Consider the following 21,437-nt stretch of genomic DNA (forward strand, 5'->3'; position numbering starts at 1 on the left):
TAAAAAAATGATAAAATAAAATAAAAATCAAACAGCGGGATGAACATATTTTTAACTTTTATAAAAATGTTTTTTTAACAGCAGATGCTTTAAGTAAAAGCATTAACATAATGGAACAAGAGTGAGTATATTTGTGCAACATGACTTCTTCATAACCCCCCCCCCCCCACACCCCTCCTGTTGTTATCAAACCTATAATGAAATCACTAAGAGAGCAATTAAGCACTCAACTAACTGAGCTTAATGCACAAACTGCATCATTTCATAAAAAAATGCAAATCAACCCTGGCCTGTCTTCATCCAACCTCCAGTTTTCACTCTCAGAGCAAACTATGCAGATGGAGAGCGCACAAAGACTCACACCAACACACACAATGAAACAGGGTGAAAGGAAGGAAAATAATTTACCCTCTTTAACAGGCTAATCTCAACCCTCTTAGCGTGATTCAGAAATACTTCATTCTCTGAAAAATGCACCCTTGACTATCAGCAATAAGCTACAGCCCTGTGACGGCCTACACCTTTCAGCACGTACAAGCAGAGCCACTGATACCTGCTCGGACATTACAAAAACCAAAATGGAGCCATAAATATAAATATTTTCCTCCCATCTTCACATAAAGTTGTAATCATAACGGGCTCCAGTAGGTTTCTGAAACCTAAAAGCTCTCAAAGTCTTTTCTGAGTTCTCCTTACCCACATGGCAGACCCCTCACACGGCGTCAACCCAAGCAGGCAGTCAGTCTTCACCACCAAGAGTCAAGACCAAAAGAAAGCAGTCAGCAGGAGAGCAGAGCAGAGCAACCTGGATTAGAAGCTGGTGACGTGGGGATGCAATAGAAACAGGTTCTGGGTTTGAATGGCCACTCCTCTGTCTTCACACAGCTCTGACTTCATCATGCTCTGTGCTACCAATGAGGACGCAACTCTGTGACATACAAGACACACAGCACCTTCCTGTTTGTCAGTGATGGTGGCAAACTTTCCGTTGACATCTTCATTCAGGTGAGGTTTTGGAGTGTTTTTCACGACAACAAGAAACCCTGCACAGTTAACGGTCTGTGCAACAAATTAAATAAAGGAACAGGAAGTCTTTTCGTTTGGAAAACCAAAAAAACCCCAAAGTAAAACAAACATTGAATTTCACAGTAAAATGTGCAAAGTTTAAAACAAAAAAAGCAAGATTAACAGCTCATCTCTGTCCCCCAGTTTGCAGAGATTCTTCAGCCTCATGAGATGTGTGTCAATCACACGCTTGTGTGACTGAGGTCCTGACAGTTGTGAGGTTTGTTGTTATGGAAAGTGATGGAAGATGTCAGTGATATTTCCCATGAGAACAGGACAACCACAATATCCTTCCTGTTCTTTTGAAGCATGCATGCTGTTTGGTTATTTTTTTTGGGGGGGGGGTCCTATAAAAGTCACATTTGGTGTAACTAATAAATAATAATGTGATGGATTGGCATCAAGACCACCTCCTTAATCTTTCAAATGGGCATAAAGCCAACATGGAAAGGTCTGTGTTGGTCAATACATAGAAAATGTGGGTGTGACTGTTAACGGCACACAGGAAAACAGTCAAGATGTAAAGACTGATTTCAGTACAGCGAGCAGAAAGCAGTGAAATGCAGTTTACTGTACAGCCAGAGGTGTTAACACGGAAAAACACTTCTACCTGAAACAGGATGCATTTAAGCCACTTTATGTCAGAGTTTATTTTTATTTTCTTTCAGTAATTTCCAAAGTCCAACAATACACCTAAAAACACAATAATTCCATAACATGTATTGACTAAAAACAATTCGGAGTGAAGAAAGTCCACAGCGCGCCTTTTGTTCATCAATAACACGCCGGTAGAAGAAAAAAAGGCAGATCTGCAAAACACTTTGTTTTGGTTCAAACACATAACTGAATATTTATTTTATTATTGTCAATGAAATAGTTTTAATTCATTAATACTAAAGCTTTATAAAAAAAATACTGAACATTCCTCTCCTCTTTTTAGACAGGCCCACTGTGATCAAACCAATGAATCTCATTTATTACCAAATTACTTCCAAGTAAACAAGTCAGGCACTTTTTTGACCCAATATTTAAATTCATAATCAACAGTTCAAAAACTCTTTATTGAAAAAGAAACATTGCTGTGGTGTATAAAGGCATATGAGAATAAAACCATCTGTGATATCTTCATGTCAAAAACCCCGAAACCACCTCCCCGCTGAATGGTCGGCTCCCTCCACATCATGATACGGAAAATAAAGGATTTTTAACATAACCATATGCTAAAAGCACATACTTAAAAGTTGCATAATGTAAAATGGCTTTCAACATCCTATTCAGATGGTAAGGTCAGTATCCGCAGAAAAGAAGGAAGGCAAATGCAAGAGCTGAAAAAGATACACCCACACATTTTCCGAGTGAATGGTCCTTCAGAAACTGCTCATGGCAATGGAAGTTGAGCAATATAAGTTCACGTTCCAACTCCACTTTGATAAAAAAGTGGTGAGGAAACAGACTTATGCTTGAAAAAAAGAAAGAAAAAAAGAAGTGGATTTAAACTTGAAAAGCTAGATGTTTTTCTTTCCCCCCCGCCTCGTGCAAATGAACATTCAGCTGCGTCCACAGTGCATGACTTTAGGCAAAAAGTTTAAGGTGTCTGCAGACTTCCAAAGAGATTGTCTTATTTTAAGCATTAAAATATCTTTTTGCAATTTTTTACACTTTAAACTGCAACAATATACTGTACAAATAAAAAAAGCAGAACTTTTTATAATTTAAAACAAACATTTCTCAACAGCAATCATTAAATAACATTTAAAATTCCAATTTTACAATACCAATGTCTTATTCTTGCACTTTTCTTTACTTTCCTTAAAAAAAACAAAGCAAGCATGGCCATCAAAACTCCTTAAATTGTCCAAAAAGGGTGTACATTCAACAAGAATAAAAATAAAAATAACAATCAGTAACTGGGTTCATCCATGTCCTCATCGCTCCAGTCAGGTGGTGCATCTGTTCCAAAGTAGCGGTCCCCAAAGTTCCCTGCAGAGAACAAAAGCACAATTTGTGATAAGTGGGTGAAATGATCCGACTGAATCATCTGTGTCGTCGGCGTTACTCACCTATGCCAGGTATGATGTGAAAGACATCGTTCACCTTCTTGTCCACAGCTGTGGTGATGATTTTGACCTGAGGAAATGCGTAGGCGACTGAGTGCACCCCCATTTCAGCCATCAGCAGAGACACCAGCAGGATCTTGTCCTCCTGAACATCATGATCCTGACAAAGAAAATCACGCTGATGACAACATGCTGGACATATGGAAGACAGAATCTGACTAAATCCAAAATAAATACAGTTATGTAAAAAAAAAAAGACAGAAATGTGGTTCAATATTACGAATAAGAAACATACACTAAACTTTATACTGCATAAAACAGTATTTATTTAGAATTTTGTTGAGAGCACCCACCAGCAGCACCCGTACAGCCATCATGGCAGCAGCTCCGGTGGACACGGTGCAGTCCATCAGAATCACGTGATCCTCACTCATGTCTTTTGGTAGACGCAGATAATGAAGCTACAAAAAAAAAAAAAAAAAGACCTTTAGCTGCATTTTAGGCAGTAACATGAGGAAATTGTTCCCTAAGAAATGTCTCTCTAAGAATACATATAAACAATGTTGTTTTTTTTTTTACATCAGTCACAAGAGACACAGAACTGCACAACTCTGGAGGGATTGTGAAATATTAAAAATTTCCCAATATAACATTTATAACAATTGAAAAACTTGAGACAAATATTTTTTTTTCTTATTCATTCTATAATTAAACCAAACAACTTCAAAGTCAAACATAGTTAATCCTGTCCAAAAAGGTGAACAAGTCAAGAGTGTGGGATGATTAAAACATCACTTTGGACCCCTCTGTATGTTGCTACCTCTGGTTCTCCTGTGTCCTGATTGGTCTGGATCAGGATCTTGCCAATGCGGACGTCTTTGCAGACCGCTCTCAGAGCGGGCTCCATGGTCTCCCCCGCTCGCAGGATGGACACACCAGTGATCTAAAGCACCCACACACACACACAAAATAAAAACCCACAAAAATGAGCAAAGGTTATTTTCTTGATTGTAAATTAAAAGTCATTTCCTGTGATGAGCCTTTTTAAATGAAAGAGGGAATATTATGGAGAGCTGAATGGACTTCACTCACCCTTTTCCCATGGAAGGTCCTGCCTTCATAATCCTCTCCCTGGGGGGTTTGAACATTATGAACCTGAGATGATATTAAAAATCACTAACGTGTGAGCAGGATAGAACACCACCATCCTGCACAAGTGAGGAAAATGTACTGCTAGAGCTTTATAAGCTAATTTGTGTGATCACTGCAGCTTTTGTTAGAAACTTTCCACTGTGGTGACACAAGTTTCCATGCTCACGGCGTGAGCCATGACAGCACAAGTCCTAAACGAATACGAGCAAAACATCTTTTTCCATGCATCTCTACGCCGTGTAGAGATGCTCTACGTGTGTTTGAACCAAAGGTTTAGATAGATGTCTCTATTTTGTTGTGTGAGGATCTGCTCTTAAGACCCACTCCAATGACAATCATGTTTGGGGATTTTTAACATGTTCTTGTAGCCTTTTTCTCATCATGGAGGACATGTATAAAAAAAATTAAAACTGCATTTCTGCACACAGTGCATTTCTTTGCTCAAATCATTGTGAGTAAAGAAAATGCTTGTAGTTGTGATGCAGAAATTACAATCAGCGGGTCACAAGCTCCCTGCTCCGCTCTATTCTGATACATCCACTTGCAGGCAACAAAAAGCATGAAGGTCTTCATTTTCCTCATCCGAGTTGGAATCTGGCTAAGAACAGTACGACTGGATAACTCCAATATTACTCGCCATTTTTGTTCTAGCATTAATATTAGGTTGGGGTTGTGACAGGCTGTAGGAGTGTGTAAACAAAGGAACGATGAGAAACGAAGGCAGACACACTCTGCACCACAACTCAGAGGCGAATTTCTGATCAACTCCTGCCGCTCTGCAGAAACTATGTCCTGACGACAAAGGTTTTTTGATTTTGCCTGAAAAAGGGCATCCTCATAATTAAAAGATGACTGGGAACACTTTTACAACAGATCAAAAGAGGATTGGAGTGGGAACACATTCATGGTTTCTGTTTTCATCGTATGTATAATTTCGGTCGTAACTAAAATCATTGAGTATTTTAGTGTTTGGAACCTGTGAGGGCAGGAAGGACAGCGCTCGCTCGATGAGCAGACGCATCAGCCTCTTGGAGTAGAAGATGAACTCATCACGGCTGGTTTCCTTGTTTCTAGAGCAGACAAAGAAGAAAGTTTAATCTGCTGCTTTTCATGGAAGCGAGTCGCTTCTGGAACAAAGAAAGCTTTGGTAGTTTTTACCTGATAATTGTGTGCATACCCCTAACTTGGGGTGTGCTCTCAAGGACGCTCAGTGTTTGGGGGAGGGGCTGGGCCTGGTGTGCAGAAGCCAGGGCTGCCCTGTAACCACGGCAACATCACACAGCAGTGAAAGGGGCAGCAAAAAAAAAAGACACAAATATGGACAGAATTGTGCCACACACCAATATAAAAGCACTCAGGGATTATGAAGGAGGTGTGCAGTGAGGCAAGCACATATGTTGATGTTCAATGAAAAAAACAAAAGAAAAAAAACAAAACAAAAAAAGCAAAATACACACGCAAGCAAAACTAAAAACCGAAATAAAGATTAAAAACAACAATTCAGAAAATTTCAAAAAGATCCTCCAATGTTAGTAAGAACAGAGTGGAACTGATCAGAAGGAGTCAAACGGGAAAGGACACAGGGCCAACATCTCAGTGAAAGATTAGAACAAGACCACCAAAGCAGAAAAACTGCATTGTTACTACCAAACAGGACAATTTCTAATGTCAAAAATAAATACAAATACACTTTATTTCATTCGTAGGGTCTCTCTGTTTTTAAAGCATTTGCAGAACAGAGAGGAACTCTGCGATGGAGTCCTGTTTGCACCGTCACTGAGATACAGACCAGCCAAACCAAAATCGAGAAATCGTAGCAAATCTGCTCACATATCCCAGCGAAGTTTCCTCTATGGGGGGGAAATGTGTTTTTTTTATGAAAGATGACAGGCACAACAGAAGAGACAAAGAACAGACAACAGATAAAAGAGGAAAAATGGGGAGAGACAAAACGTCAGATGAATGAAGGGATCTAAGATATTCAAACACAGTGTAAAGTATGACAGCTGACATTTTAAGTGAGGCGAAATTTGGTGGGTTCTCATTTTTGTTTGCACCAGGATTCAGATGGGACCCCCGACATGCTTTGCACGACCTGCGCAGATGCTCAGGTACGAAACAGAGCTGAAGCTTCGAATCGGATCTGGCTATGTACACGCATGCATCCATGGTGTGTATGCGTGGGAGGGGGAAAAGCTAACGTGTGGCTGTCAGTCTTTCACCGTGCAGAACAGTAAAGGCTGGTATTTCAGCACATCCTGTGTCTAAAGACAGACACCAAACTCACTTCCTCTCTCTGTCTGTGTCAGATACTGTGGCCGACATTCAATGGAAAAACTCAGCGCTTTGTAGTAGAGTATTGGAAACTTTCTCTGTGGCTGAGATATGTGATAGTCAACAATAGCTACTGCGAGAGCTTCCTCCCTCACCCTTTCTGTGAAGTTCAGCAGTCTCTCCCTCTAAAAAGGAGGGGTCAGTGACTTGAATCTGGCTTTATTTTTAGACACAGAAGGCAGGAAGAGAGTGAGATGTCATTTCTAAAAAATCATCAAGAGAAAGAAAACCATCCCCTTCACAAACTGACTGCTGGCTGCAACGCACCACTGCTAAACTTTTCCAACTGCAGCTTCTTTTTGAATGCAAATCCATGACTTTATTTACAGCAGAAGCCTCATGAAGTCAAATGACTAATGGTTTAAAGATTCGACAGTGAGGTCTGGTGAAAAGAGGCGGCAGCCAGCGCATCAGTCTGGGGCTGATTTTGCTCAACTCTTTCAGGAAGAAGCTGCAGACATGGAGGGACCAGGAGGGGGATCAGGAATATAAAAAAAAAAGGAACAAATGGTAAAAAGGCCACTCTACCTTACGCTGAGCTCACGCTGTAAGGAATTGTGGAGGTGGGGGAATGGGGAGGGGAAGTGAGACAGCACTCCATCAGTGGCATGCAGGTTACTGGGGTTATGGTGGAAAAACTAACTACACTGTAGCACAAAGAGCTCTCTAAAGTCAAAGATATGCCTTTGGTGACTGGAGGTTAGTGCAGGTCCAAGAGTAAATCCAACACCGACTTTCACAAACCAACACTCAATCCATAACAGAGTGTTGGGATCACAGACTGTATAATAAAGGGGCTACTCTGTACAACTCCCTCCATTGCATCTATGTTATCTAAGTTATTTGAAAATGTCTAACCATCACTGTCAGTCAGGACTAAGACACAAATGTAAATTATTCAACTATTTTTTTCTCCAAACAGATTGGACAGATGCACTTCTAATCAGCATTTCTCAATAACAGCCAGTTTAAAAAGGTAAATAAACACACAGCATCGGACACGGTATGTAGAAATGCGTGGGAATTACTCCACTGCTGGTTGATTCTTCAGCAGCCCTGTCAGAACTGAAGCGTTCAATGACTCATTTCAGGAAGTGTTTAAGGCAGAGGTCTGCAACCTTTAATGCTAAAAAAAAACCATTTGGCCCATTTTCTTAAAAACCCAAACGCAGCGACAGCTGCAAGGACCCAGTTCTCTGTTTAGAAGAAACACTTTATTTAGACTTTTGTGGCCATTAAGCCATTCACTTGTAAAATGTAACATACATATTTTCAATCATTAAATAAAAGTGTTATATTTTTATTATATTACTTTAAAAGCAACACATACAAGTTCCTTTCAAAATAAAATAACATCCTGTTTCAAATAAGAATCTCCTGCTGCAGCAGATTTACTAACAATTATACTTTAAGAGCTTTGGCTCTGAACAACAACTAGACACAATATAAGAATATAAGTTTAAACTTATTTCAGTAATAAATCACTCTGACAACAGATGAAACCTTTTGCTTTGTTATCTGACATGTGTGCAGTTTGGAGGAATGTTAAAGCTCTCAACGCCTCTTGATATAGTTCAATGTTAGCAGAGTTTAAAAAAAAAGACAAAAAAGTTAATTTTTACTCAAGTAAGTTCACAGTTAAAAAATATAAAAATAAATGACAAAATGTAACTGACAACCCTATTATTTATTCAAATTATTTGCATTTTTCTTCAAAGCCAAGAGCCACAGTGAAGGGTTAAAAGAGCTGCATGTGGCCCCAGAGCCTCAGGTTGCAGACCCCTGATCTGAGCGGTAAACGACAGAAAAAACTAATGATTGCTCACTATTTAATAGGGTTAAAAATGTCCTCGTGGATTATAGAGGTGAAGTCATGTCTGACTTTTTAAACTGCATGTTGGAAAACAGCTGCATTACAGAATGATTCTAAATAAAAGAAGAAACATGGAGAGAAGCAGAACCGTGCTGCTGTTTTAAAGATACAGGAAGTCTACAGGCCTAAATTCATAGTACAGTATTTAATTCAATTTTTTGGGTTATATTTATGTACAGTCTATGATCTTGATAATATGGTTCTACAAATTCACTAACAAAAACATTTAAAAAAGCTAAGTTAAATTAGTCTAATGTGGCTAAATGAAAAACAAAGGCAGAACATTTCAGAATATTGTTATTTTAGCCCTGTTAAAAATAGGTTACTTCCTTAATTGTAGTTAAAACTTCATTTTTGTATGATTTCTAAATTATTTTTAGAATGATCATTTTTGGAGGAAGAGTAAAAAACACATTTTATATGATAGGAATTTTCCTGAAGAGTATGCTGTAAAAACAGGTCTAAACTAAATAATATAAACTAAATTAAAAAATTAAAAACTAAATAAAAAAAACCTCAGTAACGGTGTAAAAGACAACCACTGAGTTTAATGCAAAAAAAAAAGTTTTTCTTTTAGCCACTAGAGGGGGTGCTGGTGTTTGCAGATAAAAAAACACTCCTTTACATGAAAGCAAGAAATCTTGACATATTGTGCAAAACATCAATAAAAAAATAAAAATAACCAGGTCTTAAGGGTTTACTAAAACCTTGTATTATTAATATTTCATCTGATCAAAGTTATGTTTCTAATTTTATTTCATTTTTACATAAAAGAGTGAGTGGGATGTCTCTTACCTTCTCTAGCTGACTGTGAACATGCTGTACAATCAGATCAATGGCTACCATATTGCCACCACCTACAGGATGAGGATCAGAAAAGCAGAAAGGTTCCTCTAAAATCACACAATTTAAAATGTACGCAAACAGACAAGTTCAGCAGCAATAAAATGCATTTCTGGAAAGCACATGTTCAAGCTAAATCCTGTTTATTTATAAAGACGTAACAGCGCTGTTGCACATTGTCAGTCACAGTCATGCCATAAAGTGTGAGTGTGCACACGCACCGCGTGGCACCACAATGTCGGCCAGGCGCATTGTAGGCTCGATGTACTGCTCAAAGGCGGGCTTGACAAACTTGTTGTATTGTTTGATGACGCCCTCCGTATCTCTGCCTCTTTCTGTGATGTCCCTCCTTAACCGGCGAACCAAACGGATATCGGAGTCTGTTTCCACAAAGATCTTCATGTCCAGCAACTGCAACAGAAATAACAGGTGAACTCAACCCAAACACCAGATATGCTAATAGAAAAAAGGAGAAGATCAGTGACGCGCTAGGATTTCGACAATCTTTTCTTAACAGATTTATATGGGATGCTGACATATAAATGCATTAATGCAATCATTTTATTTATTTTTAGATACCAGGAAGAAATAAAAGTGTCACATTGATGCAAAAAAAGGACTTAATTGCACATTAAATAATAACTATTAAAGCTAGAGTGAACTTCAAAAAATGTGTGATTTTAATTCTTGCCTCTTTTTTGATCATTTTAATGAAAATATTTTTTCATTTTCCACAATGACAAAGACTAATTTCTTTTTCAACTTAATTTAACAAACTGAAAAGAAAAAGTATTTTGTTTACCAGACATGTATAGAGAATGTCTCAAATGAGGGAAACTGGTTTGCATTTCTTCAGTGTAACTGTGTCATAACAAAGTTTAGAATGACTCCGTATTTCATTTTATTTTAAGGAAAGATTCAAATATTTTTACTGTATGGATTAAACCAAAAAATAAGTAACAATTAAAAATAAGAGTTTAAAATAAAAGAACAGATTTGCAAATTGCTCACTCTTCAAACAAAAACAACTAAAGAAACATGAGCAAATTCCTAGGATTTAGTACCAATTTTTAATAATTACTACAAGAAGCTTTTTCTGAAAAGGCCAGAGCGCTGTTCAGCCGTAGATTTATGCTACCTTTAAAAGTTCTTTATCTGCAAAGGACATGATCCCCTCAAAGATGATAACACTGGCCCCATACACCGTTTTCTGCAATGGAAAAAAGTACCATAGGTAAAAATATAAGCAAATGTTATACTAACAAAGTCTGCACATACAAATATACAGCCTAACCAAGGATACTTATAATTGAAGGACAACATTTAATGAAGCAAAATAAACTGCTGACAGAAATCACTGCAAAGGTTTATGAACATTTTTTTTAAACTGCAAACTACCCCAGACAAGCCGCATGCCTGAGCTCCAACTCTTTACCTTGTGAATGCATTCTTACCCACTCCTTCTGTCTGCCATGTGTTGTGAAATCATACACCGGGATCTTCACACTCCTGCCCTGTTTTAGTTTGCGCAGAGTGTGAGTGAGTAGATCAAAATCAAAGGCATCAGGGTGGTCAAAGTTGTAGTCGTTGGTAGCAGCCAGAATCTGTTCTTCTGGAGACAAGACCTGAAGATGACAGTTTCCAGTAAAAAAACAACAAAAAAAACACAAGAAAGGCAAATAAACAATCCAAAAATCTGTATTTGACTTTCATTTTTAATTTTTAAATTAACAAAAAACTGTAATTATAATAATAACCATATATATTACTACATCCTGATATTATTTTTTAATACAATCACTGCTGTTGAAGTTAAAGAACATAATTTAGGACCTCGTGGGCAAATTTGATGCTTATACATGGTGCTGTGTGTGTGTGCATGTATGGGTTTGTGTGCGTGACTGAGTGTGTGTGCGTCCTTGGGTTGGTCAAGCATGAAAATCTCAGACCTGCTATCTCTGGCTGTTTATAAACAGCAACACTGCCGTCTCAAGTGAGTGGAGTGCATGCAAAGTATGATGCAGTGATCCTAAAAGCCCTCATGGGTCTGTAAGCACCAACAGAAGGAAGGAGATGATTTAAGATGAATATGAGGAAAGAAAATCCAGAAAAGTTATGATAAGACATGCACACTTCACATGGTGTGGAACAGGGCTACCAAAGACGTTAAATCTGTCAAACTCTGCACAGTCGGACTCCTCTTTGGCTGTCAGACCATGACAGGATGACACAACAAGAGCTAAAAAATGATGATTAGGGGAAGTGGAATTACTGTTGATCGGTCTTGATTATATTTGCAAATGTGCTTCCCTTTTAGCTCTGTCTCCAGTTCTTCATGTCATAGGGGATTGGCAGAAACAGATCTATCCCTGCTTGACCTCTTTATAAACATTTAAAAACAAAGAACTGGTCAGATTTGTCGGACAGAAGTGTCTGACAGAACACTACCTCCCCTGCACCATCATTAATACCACACATACACACATACACACACACACACACACACACACTGCATGATCAGACATACCTTGTAAAACGAATCCATGGAGAGTAAAACAACCCATGGAACGTCGAGAGCTTCAATGATTTTCCTGGCCACAGTGGTTTTTCCTGAGGCGCTGCCGCCGCACAGACCTGTGTGCCGCACGCCAAATGGACACAGACGTCAAGTAATGCTTTCATATACTACAGAGCATGACTTTGCCATATACAAGAACATGGACCCTGAGGCTCCCTGAGGCTAGCGGGAGGCATCACTACTAAGAGCGTTTCCAACAGCTTATTTCCCTGCAGTAACTTCACTAAGTGGTTCTTTTTTTTTTTTTAAACAGATATTTCCAGACAAGAACCTCGTCTTTGTAAAGTATACAAAGGACTTAAACATTTCAATGTCGAAGTCTTTGTATGACACTGACATATGTTAAACCCAGACGTATCATCCACTGTTCTAACCACAGTCTTTAGGGTTGGAAATGTGTTACTTAGGCGGCAATTTGATTCGATTCCCAGATCGAACCGTGACTTTGTCATCTAAATATGTTTGAATGATTGATACATGTTTGGCTTTTTACAGGATGAATGAAAATTAAAATAATGTATTTAAACACCTTCATTTTTTTAGAACAGAAGATCAGAATTGACGATTTTGAACGTCAGAAATGATATTTGTCATTTTTAACAATGTTAAACTCATACGTTATTCTGTCAACTTCCTAGTTAACTTTGGCAGTAAACAAAAGATAAACATCCTTGTTTTGCAAAATTGTACAACTAATTCTGAAAATGTTCTCCACAGTTTTTCTATCCTCAATGTTTTGTTGACTACAGTTCCACAATAGATTGAAGACAAGAAGATAATAAATGAAGACAGCAATAAAAATGACTGTAACTACTAGTAAACACATCTAAACTGACAGCAGTTTTTCCAACATACAAGCTTTGCAAACTGACTTTTTTCATCTTTCCAGAGAAAAGATAAGATTTTAGTAATATTCCTAAATTCATATTCATAGCATATGTTTCCCCCATTCTATTTTACTCTTTTTATTAATATACATTTAAAACACGTTTTTTTTCTGATCTTATTTCAGTAGCAGAACTTCAGTCTCTTCTTTTTATCTACAAAAACACTCCATAGCTTTACTTAGAAAATGAGAAGCTTGACTGACACTTTACTTACAAAGTTTATTTACTTTCTGTGACAGAGGCACATGCCATTTGTTTAGTTAATCTACTTAAAGTTCAACATTATTCTGTATTTTAGAGTGATAATTACTTTGTCTGGAGTTTATTTATACTAAACTCCATTAAATGTATAGGGATTCCAATTTAGTGATCTTGAACGCCACAAATAATTGAAGTTCTACAGCCCTTATAGTTTTCTCTATATACAGTAAATAGTTGATAACCATACATAAATCAAATCTTTTAAAGATCACAGTGTGTGTGGGTGTTAAAGTGTCTGGTTAGAATTCAAGAACTATTCTGAACTGTCATAAAAAAGTTCCAACAGCTTTTGATTTATTCCAAACAAATACAGACATGTACAGCGACGGTAAAAACATGACAAGTGGGAGTTTCCTACCAATGACAAACGCTTCTTTGGACTGGGTTCCATGCTCATTGTACCACGGCGGCCGACCCGCCGTGTAGATGGTCCGCTTCGATGTGCGCAGCAGAGGCGGCTCAGACTTGCACTGGCTGGTGGTCCTTTTCCTGGGGGAAAGGCCTGTGCTTACAGAAGGAAGTAACCTGTCTAGAGATCCTTCTTGGCTCCCACTGCAAATACACAGACATAAAACGGAGAACAATTTAGTTTTTATTGAAAGCACAAAAAATAGGAACCAAATCGGGACATCCACATTAGACATTAGGTTTTATGAGAACAAGCTTGATGACAATAATACATGTCTTAACCCTTGTGCTATCCTAGGCACTTTAACATAGACCCACTAGACCACATGTGTCAAACTCAAGGCCCGGGGGCCAAATGCGGCCCTCCATGTCTTTTCATGTGGCCCGCGAGAGCATAAAAGCTTTTAAGTAATAACAAAAATTGGTGTTTATTAGGGCTGCACGATATGAGCAAAACTTGCGATGTGCGATATTAGTGATCAATTTTGCGATAACGATATAATTTGCGGTATATAAACAAATAGCAAAACAACCAAAAACATCATTACCATCTCATTGCAACAGTTTAAAAAAATATAATAAATAGATAAATGAGTAATTTAACATTAAGCCAGTTTAGCTCGTGCTGGTTTGCGGCGCCTTCCGTCCGTGAAACCGGGGTTCGACTCCGGGCTGCTCCCTGTTCCCTTCTCTACCTCTGCCGGTTCCAAGCCCGGTTTGAGAAGGTTGCGTCAGGAAGGGCATCCGGCGTAAAACATTGCCAAATTTACCATGCGACTTGTTCACTGTGGCGACCCCTGATGGGAGAAGCCGAAAGTGGAAGAGTAATTTAACATTAAGGAGTAGTTACATTTATTTTCATTACATTTAGTTACATGTATAAGTTATATCCGGCCCTTTGACGACAGACACTATGTTGATGTGGCCCTCGGTGAAAATGAGTTTGACACCCCTGCACTAGACAGTGCGCTGAACCTTTTTTCTTCAAGGATTTGTGATCTTCACTGGTGTCCATGGATTACATGAAATCTTTCCACCTTTATCCACCTTTGTCATGGTAGGGAGAACACGTCAATGTAAGGGTGGGGTCATCTAAGATAGCACAAAGGTTAAAAAGATGCTGACTTGCAGAACTTTTTCTTCTGTCTAAAACACTGACTTTTCAACACTTCAGGGACAGTAAACCAGATCAGACAAGAGTTGATGTATTGCCCCAGTTGTTGTGAGTTAATGTTCATATATTTTTAATCTTCATCCAGTGAACTTTGTGCAATCTTGTGCAGTAAACCTCATTACAGGTACAAAAGTACAGAACACTGCTGCTTTTCTGTACTATAGAAATGTCACAGCTTGACAATAAAAAAGATAAAACCTCACATGAGGACAACAGCAGACATCAACTAATCTCCACGGATTTCTAACATTGGAATGTTCTGCTTTCAAAGCATTGTTACTGTGATTACATGAATAGGATTATGGATGGATGGATGGATGGATGGATGGATGGATGGATGGATGGATGGATGGATGGATGGATGGATGGATGGATGGATGGATGGATAAGATAAGATAGATAAGATAGATAGATAGTTTTGTAGAAAAAGACTGCAGTCGGTTTGCTTCTACTTCTGTAAATAAATGCTGATTCATTTTAAACACTGTTGCAATCAGCCCATGCTGTAAAGAGGATGAATGGTCTTCACAAACAAATGCCAGCAAGTCTATTCAAATAAGGCAAGATACAAAGCATGGGAGGGAATTTGCATGACTTACACAAACTGAACTTGACAGTAAAGCCATGTCTTCAGCAAGAACGGCAACACACTGGTTGCATTTTGAGAAAAATGCATCGAAAATGATATGCAAGTGCAAGACTAAGTATGCAACAAAAATCAGGCTTTGATCCAGAGAATTTTTACTTTGACCATGAAAAACTAAGGAGTAATATTTGCTTAGCAGCAGTGGGGGGGAATAACCCTTAAAAGGCAGTGACTAAAGAAGACAAAAACTAATAATAAAGCACAAAATGGAGGGATCTTTGTAAAGCTATTTGCTGATTTTGTCAACTTGTTCAAATTGCCTCAAACAAAACAATTTTTGCAGAATGAATGACGCACAAAAAATGCCGCTCAATCATCAAAGCAGATGTATAAGAACAGCACAAAGCAACCAGTCCAGATATAACGATGAGGAAAAAACGGTAAATCATGTCCCAGTTGCACCAAACCCTTACAGTAAGATCTGACACATCCACACTTTGTCCAAAGAATATTGGAAAATGTCAGATACCATAACAGCAACAGATTGTGTAAGATACAGCTCTGAGACTCCTTTGCTACCCAGTCAAATCACTGCTAATATATTTGATTAAGCCATACGCATCCCAATGTGGAGTATCAAAAGATAAGAGGTGAAGCAAACAAGGGAGAAGAAAGATTTCTCTTATCTCCTCAGGTCACCTGGGCTTTGAAAACGTCAGGGAGACAACAAAGGGAGCATGTCTGAGATACGACCTGTTCCAGTCGGGGTTATCAGTTAAAACCAAACCTTGGTGCCATAAAAGATTAGCCTAGTTTTCTGTGCTGAATCATGCTCTGCCTCACCGCTTACACTCACCCTGTGGCGCTCCTTCAGGCCAATGACAGAGCAAGGATTCACCTTTGTGACTGAGCACATCTATCACGAAGGATTCTCACAGAACAGATGTTCAGCAGCTGCAGAGAGGGACTTTACTGATAAATAACCAATCTATAGGGTCTTTAAAGTCGAGGTTATTAATGTTGATCTTCGCATAACCTTACACGATGAAGAAATTGACCAAAAAAAAACTGTAAAATTATTAAACAATGCAAAATACAAACTGTTTTTTGTTGGTCACACACACCAAGGCTGTCAATTATTTGTCAAATTCATTTAAAAAAACAGTGCAATTACTTTATATTTCAATACTTTTAGGGACATTTTACCCTCACAAAGCAAAATGTATATTAATCGGGATTATAAAAAAAAATTTAAAAGTCACTTACCTGCCATCAGATCTTAGAGTCCAACAGCCAGATATTCTAGCTCCTGAGTAAGGTGGTAGAGAGTTCATAGCTATAGAAAATAAACAGGAGGTTTCCAATATGTGTACTCCACACGTAGTGTTTTAATTTTGCAGTACTGTCTGCAGGTATACGCTGTAGTTTTACTTCAGAGACCCCAATAAACAGCACTGCCCTCTAGTGCAACACAGATCATAGAGGGGTGGAGGAGGGATGTCTACTTGGGGAGAGAAACGAAAGTTAAACCATCTGTTTAGATTTCTGTTTCCCCTCTTCTCACAAGAAAGGAAAGTGAAGGCAGCTTGTTCAAGAGAACTGCTTCACATGAAACTGCAGCCCAGCTTTTCCCTCCTCTTTCACCATTTCTGGGCTCCTCCCCTCAGCCGCCTGCCAACAAACGTAAGAGGATAACCTAGCCTCTAGATTATGTTCATTAGCTGGTATTAATAGCGTCGGGTTTGAGCCAAACCTCTCTACTACTGACGCATGCACGCATGCAAACACGTTGAGCTGGAGTTGCCTGTCTTTATTAGTCAGAGTGGCTGCATGTGGCTGAAAGCGAAGGAAGGACCAAAACAATGAGGGGATCACCCCTCCCTCCACAGCCAAAACAAACTAATGAGTAGAAATGACAGAAACAAACAAACAAACAAACAGAAGCAGATGACTGGAGTCACAAGGGGGACGCCTCAGGTTAGGGAGGTGACAAGAGGGGGGAAAATGAGAGGGGAGGAGCGGGGCAACACAGGGGAAGGGCGGGAGGACGTGATGTGCTCGTGCCCTGCAGGGGGAAATGAAATGTCTATGTGCCAAAAGCCAAGTCTGGATACGTCAGCAACACAAGAAACACACCAGCTTGCACAACTCTTTTCACTAGGGGTACTGGACTAACTTCTAGTCCCGCCAGAATCAGGTCCATGTTTTACTCATCTCCAGTTAATGTCTAACCCAAAACCTCCACTTCTAGTCACACCTTTGCCATAAACTGGTCACAACAATATGTGATTAAATAAGAAAAGGAGCTACAATTGTGCCAAACACAAAGACACATCCAAAAACACACACTTCTACCAGGGCAAGTCTGAGCAAACAATCAATAAATGGATTATTCTTACAGATAAAAAGACATAACTGTGTAAAAACAACTGCATTTACCGTACTTTAAATCATTTTTCAAAGGGTTATCAAATGTCTCAGGCCTGAACTTTGCATAACTGATTTGTTTTTTTCTCCAAAAACCACAAAATAAAGAGAAAAAGGTGCTTCTGGGATCATGATTACAGCTTTGAGGCTGCCACAGTAGCTTTTGGGTGCAGTCAGAGGACAGCTGCAGCACAAGAAAGCCATGCTGAAACAAGAAGCCTGAGCTTGTTGCTATGCCAAACATTCAAACACCTCTATGAGCACAGAGGCACAGTGGAGTGAAAGCTGCACTCAAGACTGTATATTCTAAAGGTAACTGGTCATATATTAAATGCAGCTTGAATATATAAACACAGAAGATAAATCTACAGTATGTGTATTCTGCTTCCATAAACCCTAAAAGAAACCTAATCCTCTTTGCTTTTTCTCTACAGAAGTCGTGAAAAATTTGACAGTATAAATTTTTTTTTTCATAAACTAAGATTATTTTCTTATTCAAAAACGTTCTTAATATGATTGAATTTCTTTTAAGACCAAAACTAAGACATTTTTTCTTGAAACAAGTTTTTTTTATTTTATTTTTTTATTTTGCTAAGATTCCGTTTTTGCAGTGCACACAGTACTTGCCTTCATAGGTCTAATTGGGTGTGGAAGATGCCCTGGCATGTAAATTTAGTCATCTTCAAAGTGTTTAATCCCAAAAAAAGAAAAGCCTCTCAACTGACAGCAAACTTAATTTAAAAGATGTGTGTCCTGCTTGGCATGTAATGATTCATTTTAACAACAATTTGATTCATATAATAATTGGTGGTTGCTGGTATGATTCATAATCGATATTGGTTCATTTTGAACAATCCGATTCGATCCAGGACATATTTAGCCAAACTCTCTACTTGTTTGACTCGGATAAACTCCTGAGTTCTGCAGAGTGCAGGTGAAGTTATCCAAATTCCTTGTATTTCTTGCAAGACAATCAAGTGTAAATTAAATGTGCACAAACAAACAAGTAAACAAGAATGTTAAATCCATTTACATTTTAGTTTCATAAAGTTTAGCCCACTGTTGTTTTTACACATCAAAATAATAATACAAATGGAAGACTATTGGAATATTTAACCACACAGTAATATGTAAAATTCAAAGTGTTTTGTTTCCACACAAACATGGCTTGATCAATTTTTGCTGCCATCACGTGTGTGTTGTCGGCTGTGATGCATGTGGTTCTTTTTTACATTATAGTAAAAAAACGACTGTGCCTCAATCCAAATATTTTCTAATATTGATCAAATGTATTTATTTATTTTGAAAGGATTTTTTTATTTAAATGGGATAGATTGACTCAATGAACAACTTGTCTCAGATGGATCTGGTTGGATCATTGGAGTATAAATTGATTAATCATTATACCCCTAGGCTATAGAAAAACAGTTTCACACTCACGCATGTCTTAACCTACATAACAAAGCACAGGATCTGTGTACATCAACTTAAAGCCTTCTAGCCTTACATGTGGGTCACAGCCCACCGATTACTGTAAAATAAACACTCCACACCCTCACTCAAAATCCTACCCTGGGTTGGACATATGAAACCCTTAACACAGTCTGGTTGATTCTACGGAGCCCCTAAAGGGCCATTGAAGAAAATAAATACGTAAAGTAACCTGTTAGTAACTGGTGCGCACCCGATACTAACTGCATGCATCCACTGATATTAATAGAGTTTACTCGATGATCTTCATTCTTCCTGAACCTGTTCTAAACTGGTGTAACCCCTGGGCCGAAACAAACCACAACTTTAAACTGGTTTAACGTTCAGAGATGATATAATTGTGACGGTAAGCAAAGCAAAGCTGCAATTTCTTTGTAGACAAAAACCAAAAAGCAAAGTAAAACTCAATTAGCTCACGTAATGCCATTTCCAGGTAACTTGGGAACATTTCTCTGTGCGCAAATGACCTGGTAACAGGTGCGAGCCCGATACTAACTGATGCGCACTGATTAGTAACGGGTGCGCACCCATTACTGATCAGTACGCACCTGTTGTTTTTTTTTTTTTTTATTCAATTTTTTTTTTCTTTAATGGCCCTTTAGGGGTTCCATATTATTTACATATTTAGCACTGGACTTGCACACAATCATTGCTGAATGTTAAACTAGCAATTAACCTTAAAAAAAAAGCACTTTGGTAAAAACATTTTAAAAGACAAGCTCAAAATGTGAAATACACAGCTGGAATATAAAGTTGTCATTTTTAATGTAATAATCATGCAGCTACTTAATGTGTTTGAAAGGTTTTAATGAAAGGTCAAACCCTGGCTGGTAATGCTTACACTTTCAATAAAGACAATAATACATTAAAAAAAGAATAAAAAATATGGCTTTTATTACAAAGTACTGCATGTCCTGCTTATACTTTTTTTTAAAACTGTTATATAATACCAATGTCTGGCTGTTCACAGCCTGAGAACACCCAACCCCATGGATCAAGACAGTAACACCCTCTTGTGGTTCAGGGTTGAACCAAACTGTAGCTTGGATGCCAATATGGTCTGTGCGCCACGTGCACAGTTTCTGCCTCTCTATTAATAAAGACTGTATTATCATCATATGTATTGTTATTATACAACATGATTAATAGTCCAGACTGAATTAAAACCTGAAGACATCACTCTATTTAATTTAACTTTTTATTTATTTATTTTACACTTTAATACATGTTGTTAGGAGGCCGGCTCGTGTACATAACCTCCTCCCGAGAGAAATGGTTCTCCTTGCAAAGAGTTTTCTATAGTGGTGAGTTTGTTTGAATGACATAAGCTTAAAAAACGACACATTAGCATTTAGTCGTTTGCACATAAGTACAGGCAGCTACTGTACTTACTGTTACTGTACGACAGCGTGTGTGACTGTGTCAGGTCGCCTAAAGATGCTTCACTTATAAAAACATTATAATAAATACAAGTGCAGCGAATAGGAAAAACAAATGTTGGAGTTTTTAAATAGACGTCAATCTGTAAGTTTCTTACCTATTCAAAACAGAAGTTTTTTCTCCGATGTCCATATTAGCTAGCCTTCCTTCCACGCTAACGGGATTGTTGACAGTTTCCTATTCAATGTGACGCAAACACCAAAGCATTGTGGGATATGTAGGTAATTTAATCATGAAAATTCGAGCTGTGTGTGGCCATAGCCCACTATTGGACTTCAAGTTCCAGAATTCAGGAGTCCCCTCCCCCTCCGCTTAAAAAAAGTTTACAGTAAAAACTGAATATTACTCATACAGGGTCCATTTAGCAAGCCACGTGCAGATCGGAACACTGGCTATTAATGTTTAGTAACAAGTTTGCAGAAATATTTTTGAATATTGAATGCTGAATATCTTAGTGCTGACACTATGCGAAAAAAATGTGAAATTTAAGGTAAATTTTGTTCGTACGTATGTAAATTATTTTGATGACATAATTGCTAGCTAATTACTGTAGTTACCAAGACAATATGCTACCGTGTCATGAACAGCCAATAAACCAGATTACACTTTGAAGAAATGAGGAAAAAGACTGTGGTTTGCTAGTTGGAAAACTGCAATCCCCTACTTGCTCAAGAATAAATAATAATAAAATAAATTACCACAACAACCAAAATTGAGTTTCAGATGAAAAAAAATTGCAATCTCAGCAGTAGAATCTTTTTGAAGTCTGACCCCCACACAGTTGTGTGTTCTTTTATTGCAGGCACTTTTGATATATTTCTCAAATGTTCTCATTTGATGTTGTTTATTTAAGTTCAGTAT

At 38.2% G+C, this 21,437-nt stretch overlaps 1 protein-coding gene across 4 annotated transcripts; it reads right to left on the reverse strand.

Moving 5' to 3' along the window:
- Window positions 1-1,700: 1,700 nt before the first annotated feature.
- uckl1b (uridine-cytidine kinase 1-like 1b) lies at window positions 1,701-20,822 on the reverse strand. 4 transcript variants are annotated; one of them, XM_011477212.4, is made up of 15 exons: window positions 20,674-20,822; window positions 13,409-13,602; window positions 11,852-11,958; window positions 10,779-10,949; window positions 10,463-10,534; window positions 9,546-9,735; window positions 9,277-9,338; window positions 6,105-6,124; window positions 5,433-5,531; window positions 5,251-5,344; window positions 4,215-4,277; window positions 3,943-4,065; window positions 3,476-3,583; window positions 3,126-3,282; window positions 1,701-3,045 (listed from the first exon to the last, which is right to left on the reverse strand). In XM_011477212.4, the coding sequence occupies exons 1-15, from the start codon at window positions 20,706-20,708 to the stop codon at window positions 2,966-2,968; spliced, it is 1,575 nt and encodes a 524-aa protein (XP_011475514.1). In that variant the 5' UTR covers window positions 20,709-20,822; the 3' UTR covers window positions 1,701-2,965. The 4 variants fall into 4 exon arrangements, with proteins under 4 accessions (XP_011475514.1, XP_078806685.1, XP_011475513.1 ...); XM_078950559.1 differs by lacking the exon at window positions 6,105-6,124 and adding an exon at window positions 7,137-7,153; XM_011477211.4 differs by lacking the exon at window positions 20,674-20,822 and adding an exon at window positions 16,485-16,834.
- Between the last annotated feature and the right edge of the window lie 615 nt (window positions 20,823-21,437).

This window comes from Oryzias latipes, chromosome 7 (assembly GCF_053564925.1).
Source record: "Oryzias latipes strain Hd-rR chromosome 7, Olatipes_Hd-rR_3.1".
NCBI lineage: Eukaryota > Metazoa > Chordata > Actinopteri > Beloniformes > Adrianichthyidae > Oryzias > Oryzias latipes.

Coding starts and splice junctions, on each gene's coding strand:
- uckl1b (XM_011477211.4), bottom strand. CDS start 16,552: ATGAACTCTCTACCACCTTACTCAGGAGCTAGAATATCTGGCTGTTGG. Junction 13,603..16,484: donor ACTCTAAGATCTGATGGCAG/GTAAGTGACTTT, acceptor GTGTATTTGCAG/TGGGAGCCAAGAAGGATCTC. Junction 3,584..3,942: donor AGGACACAGGAGAACCAGAG/GTAGCAACATAC, acceptor TTTTTTTTGTAG/CTTCATTATCTGCGTCTACC.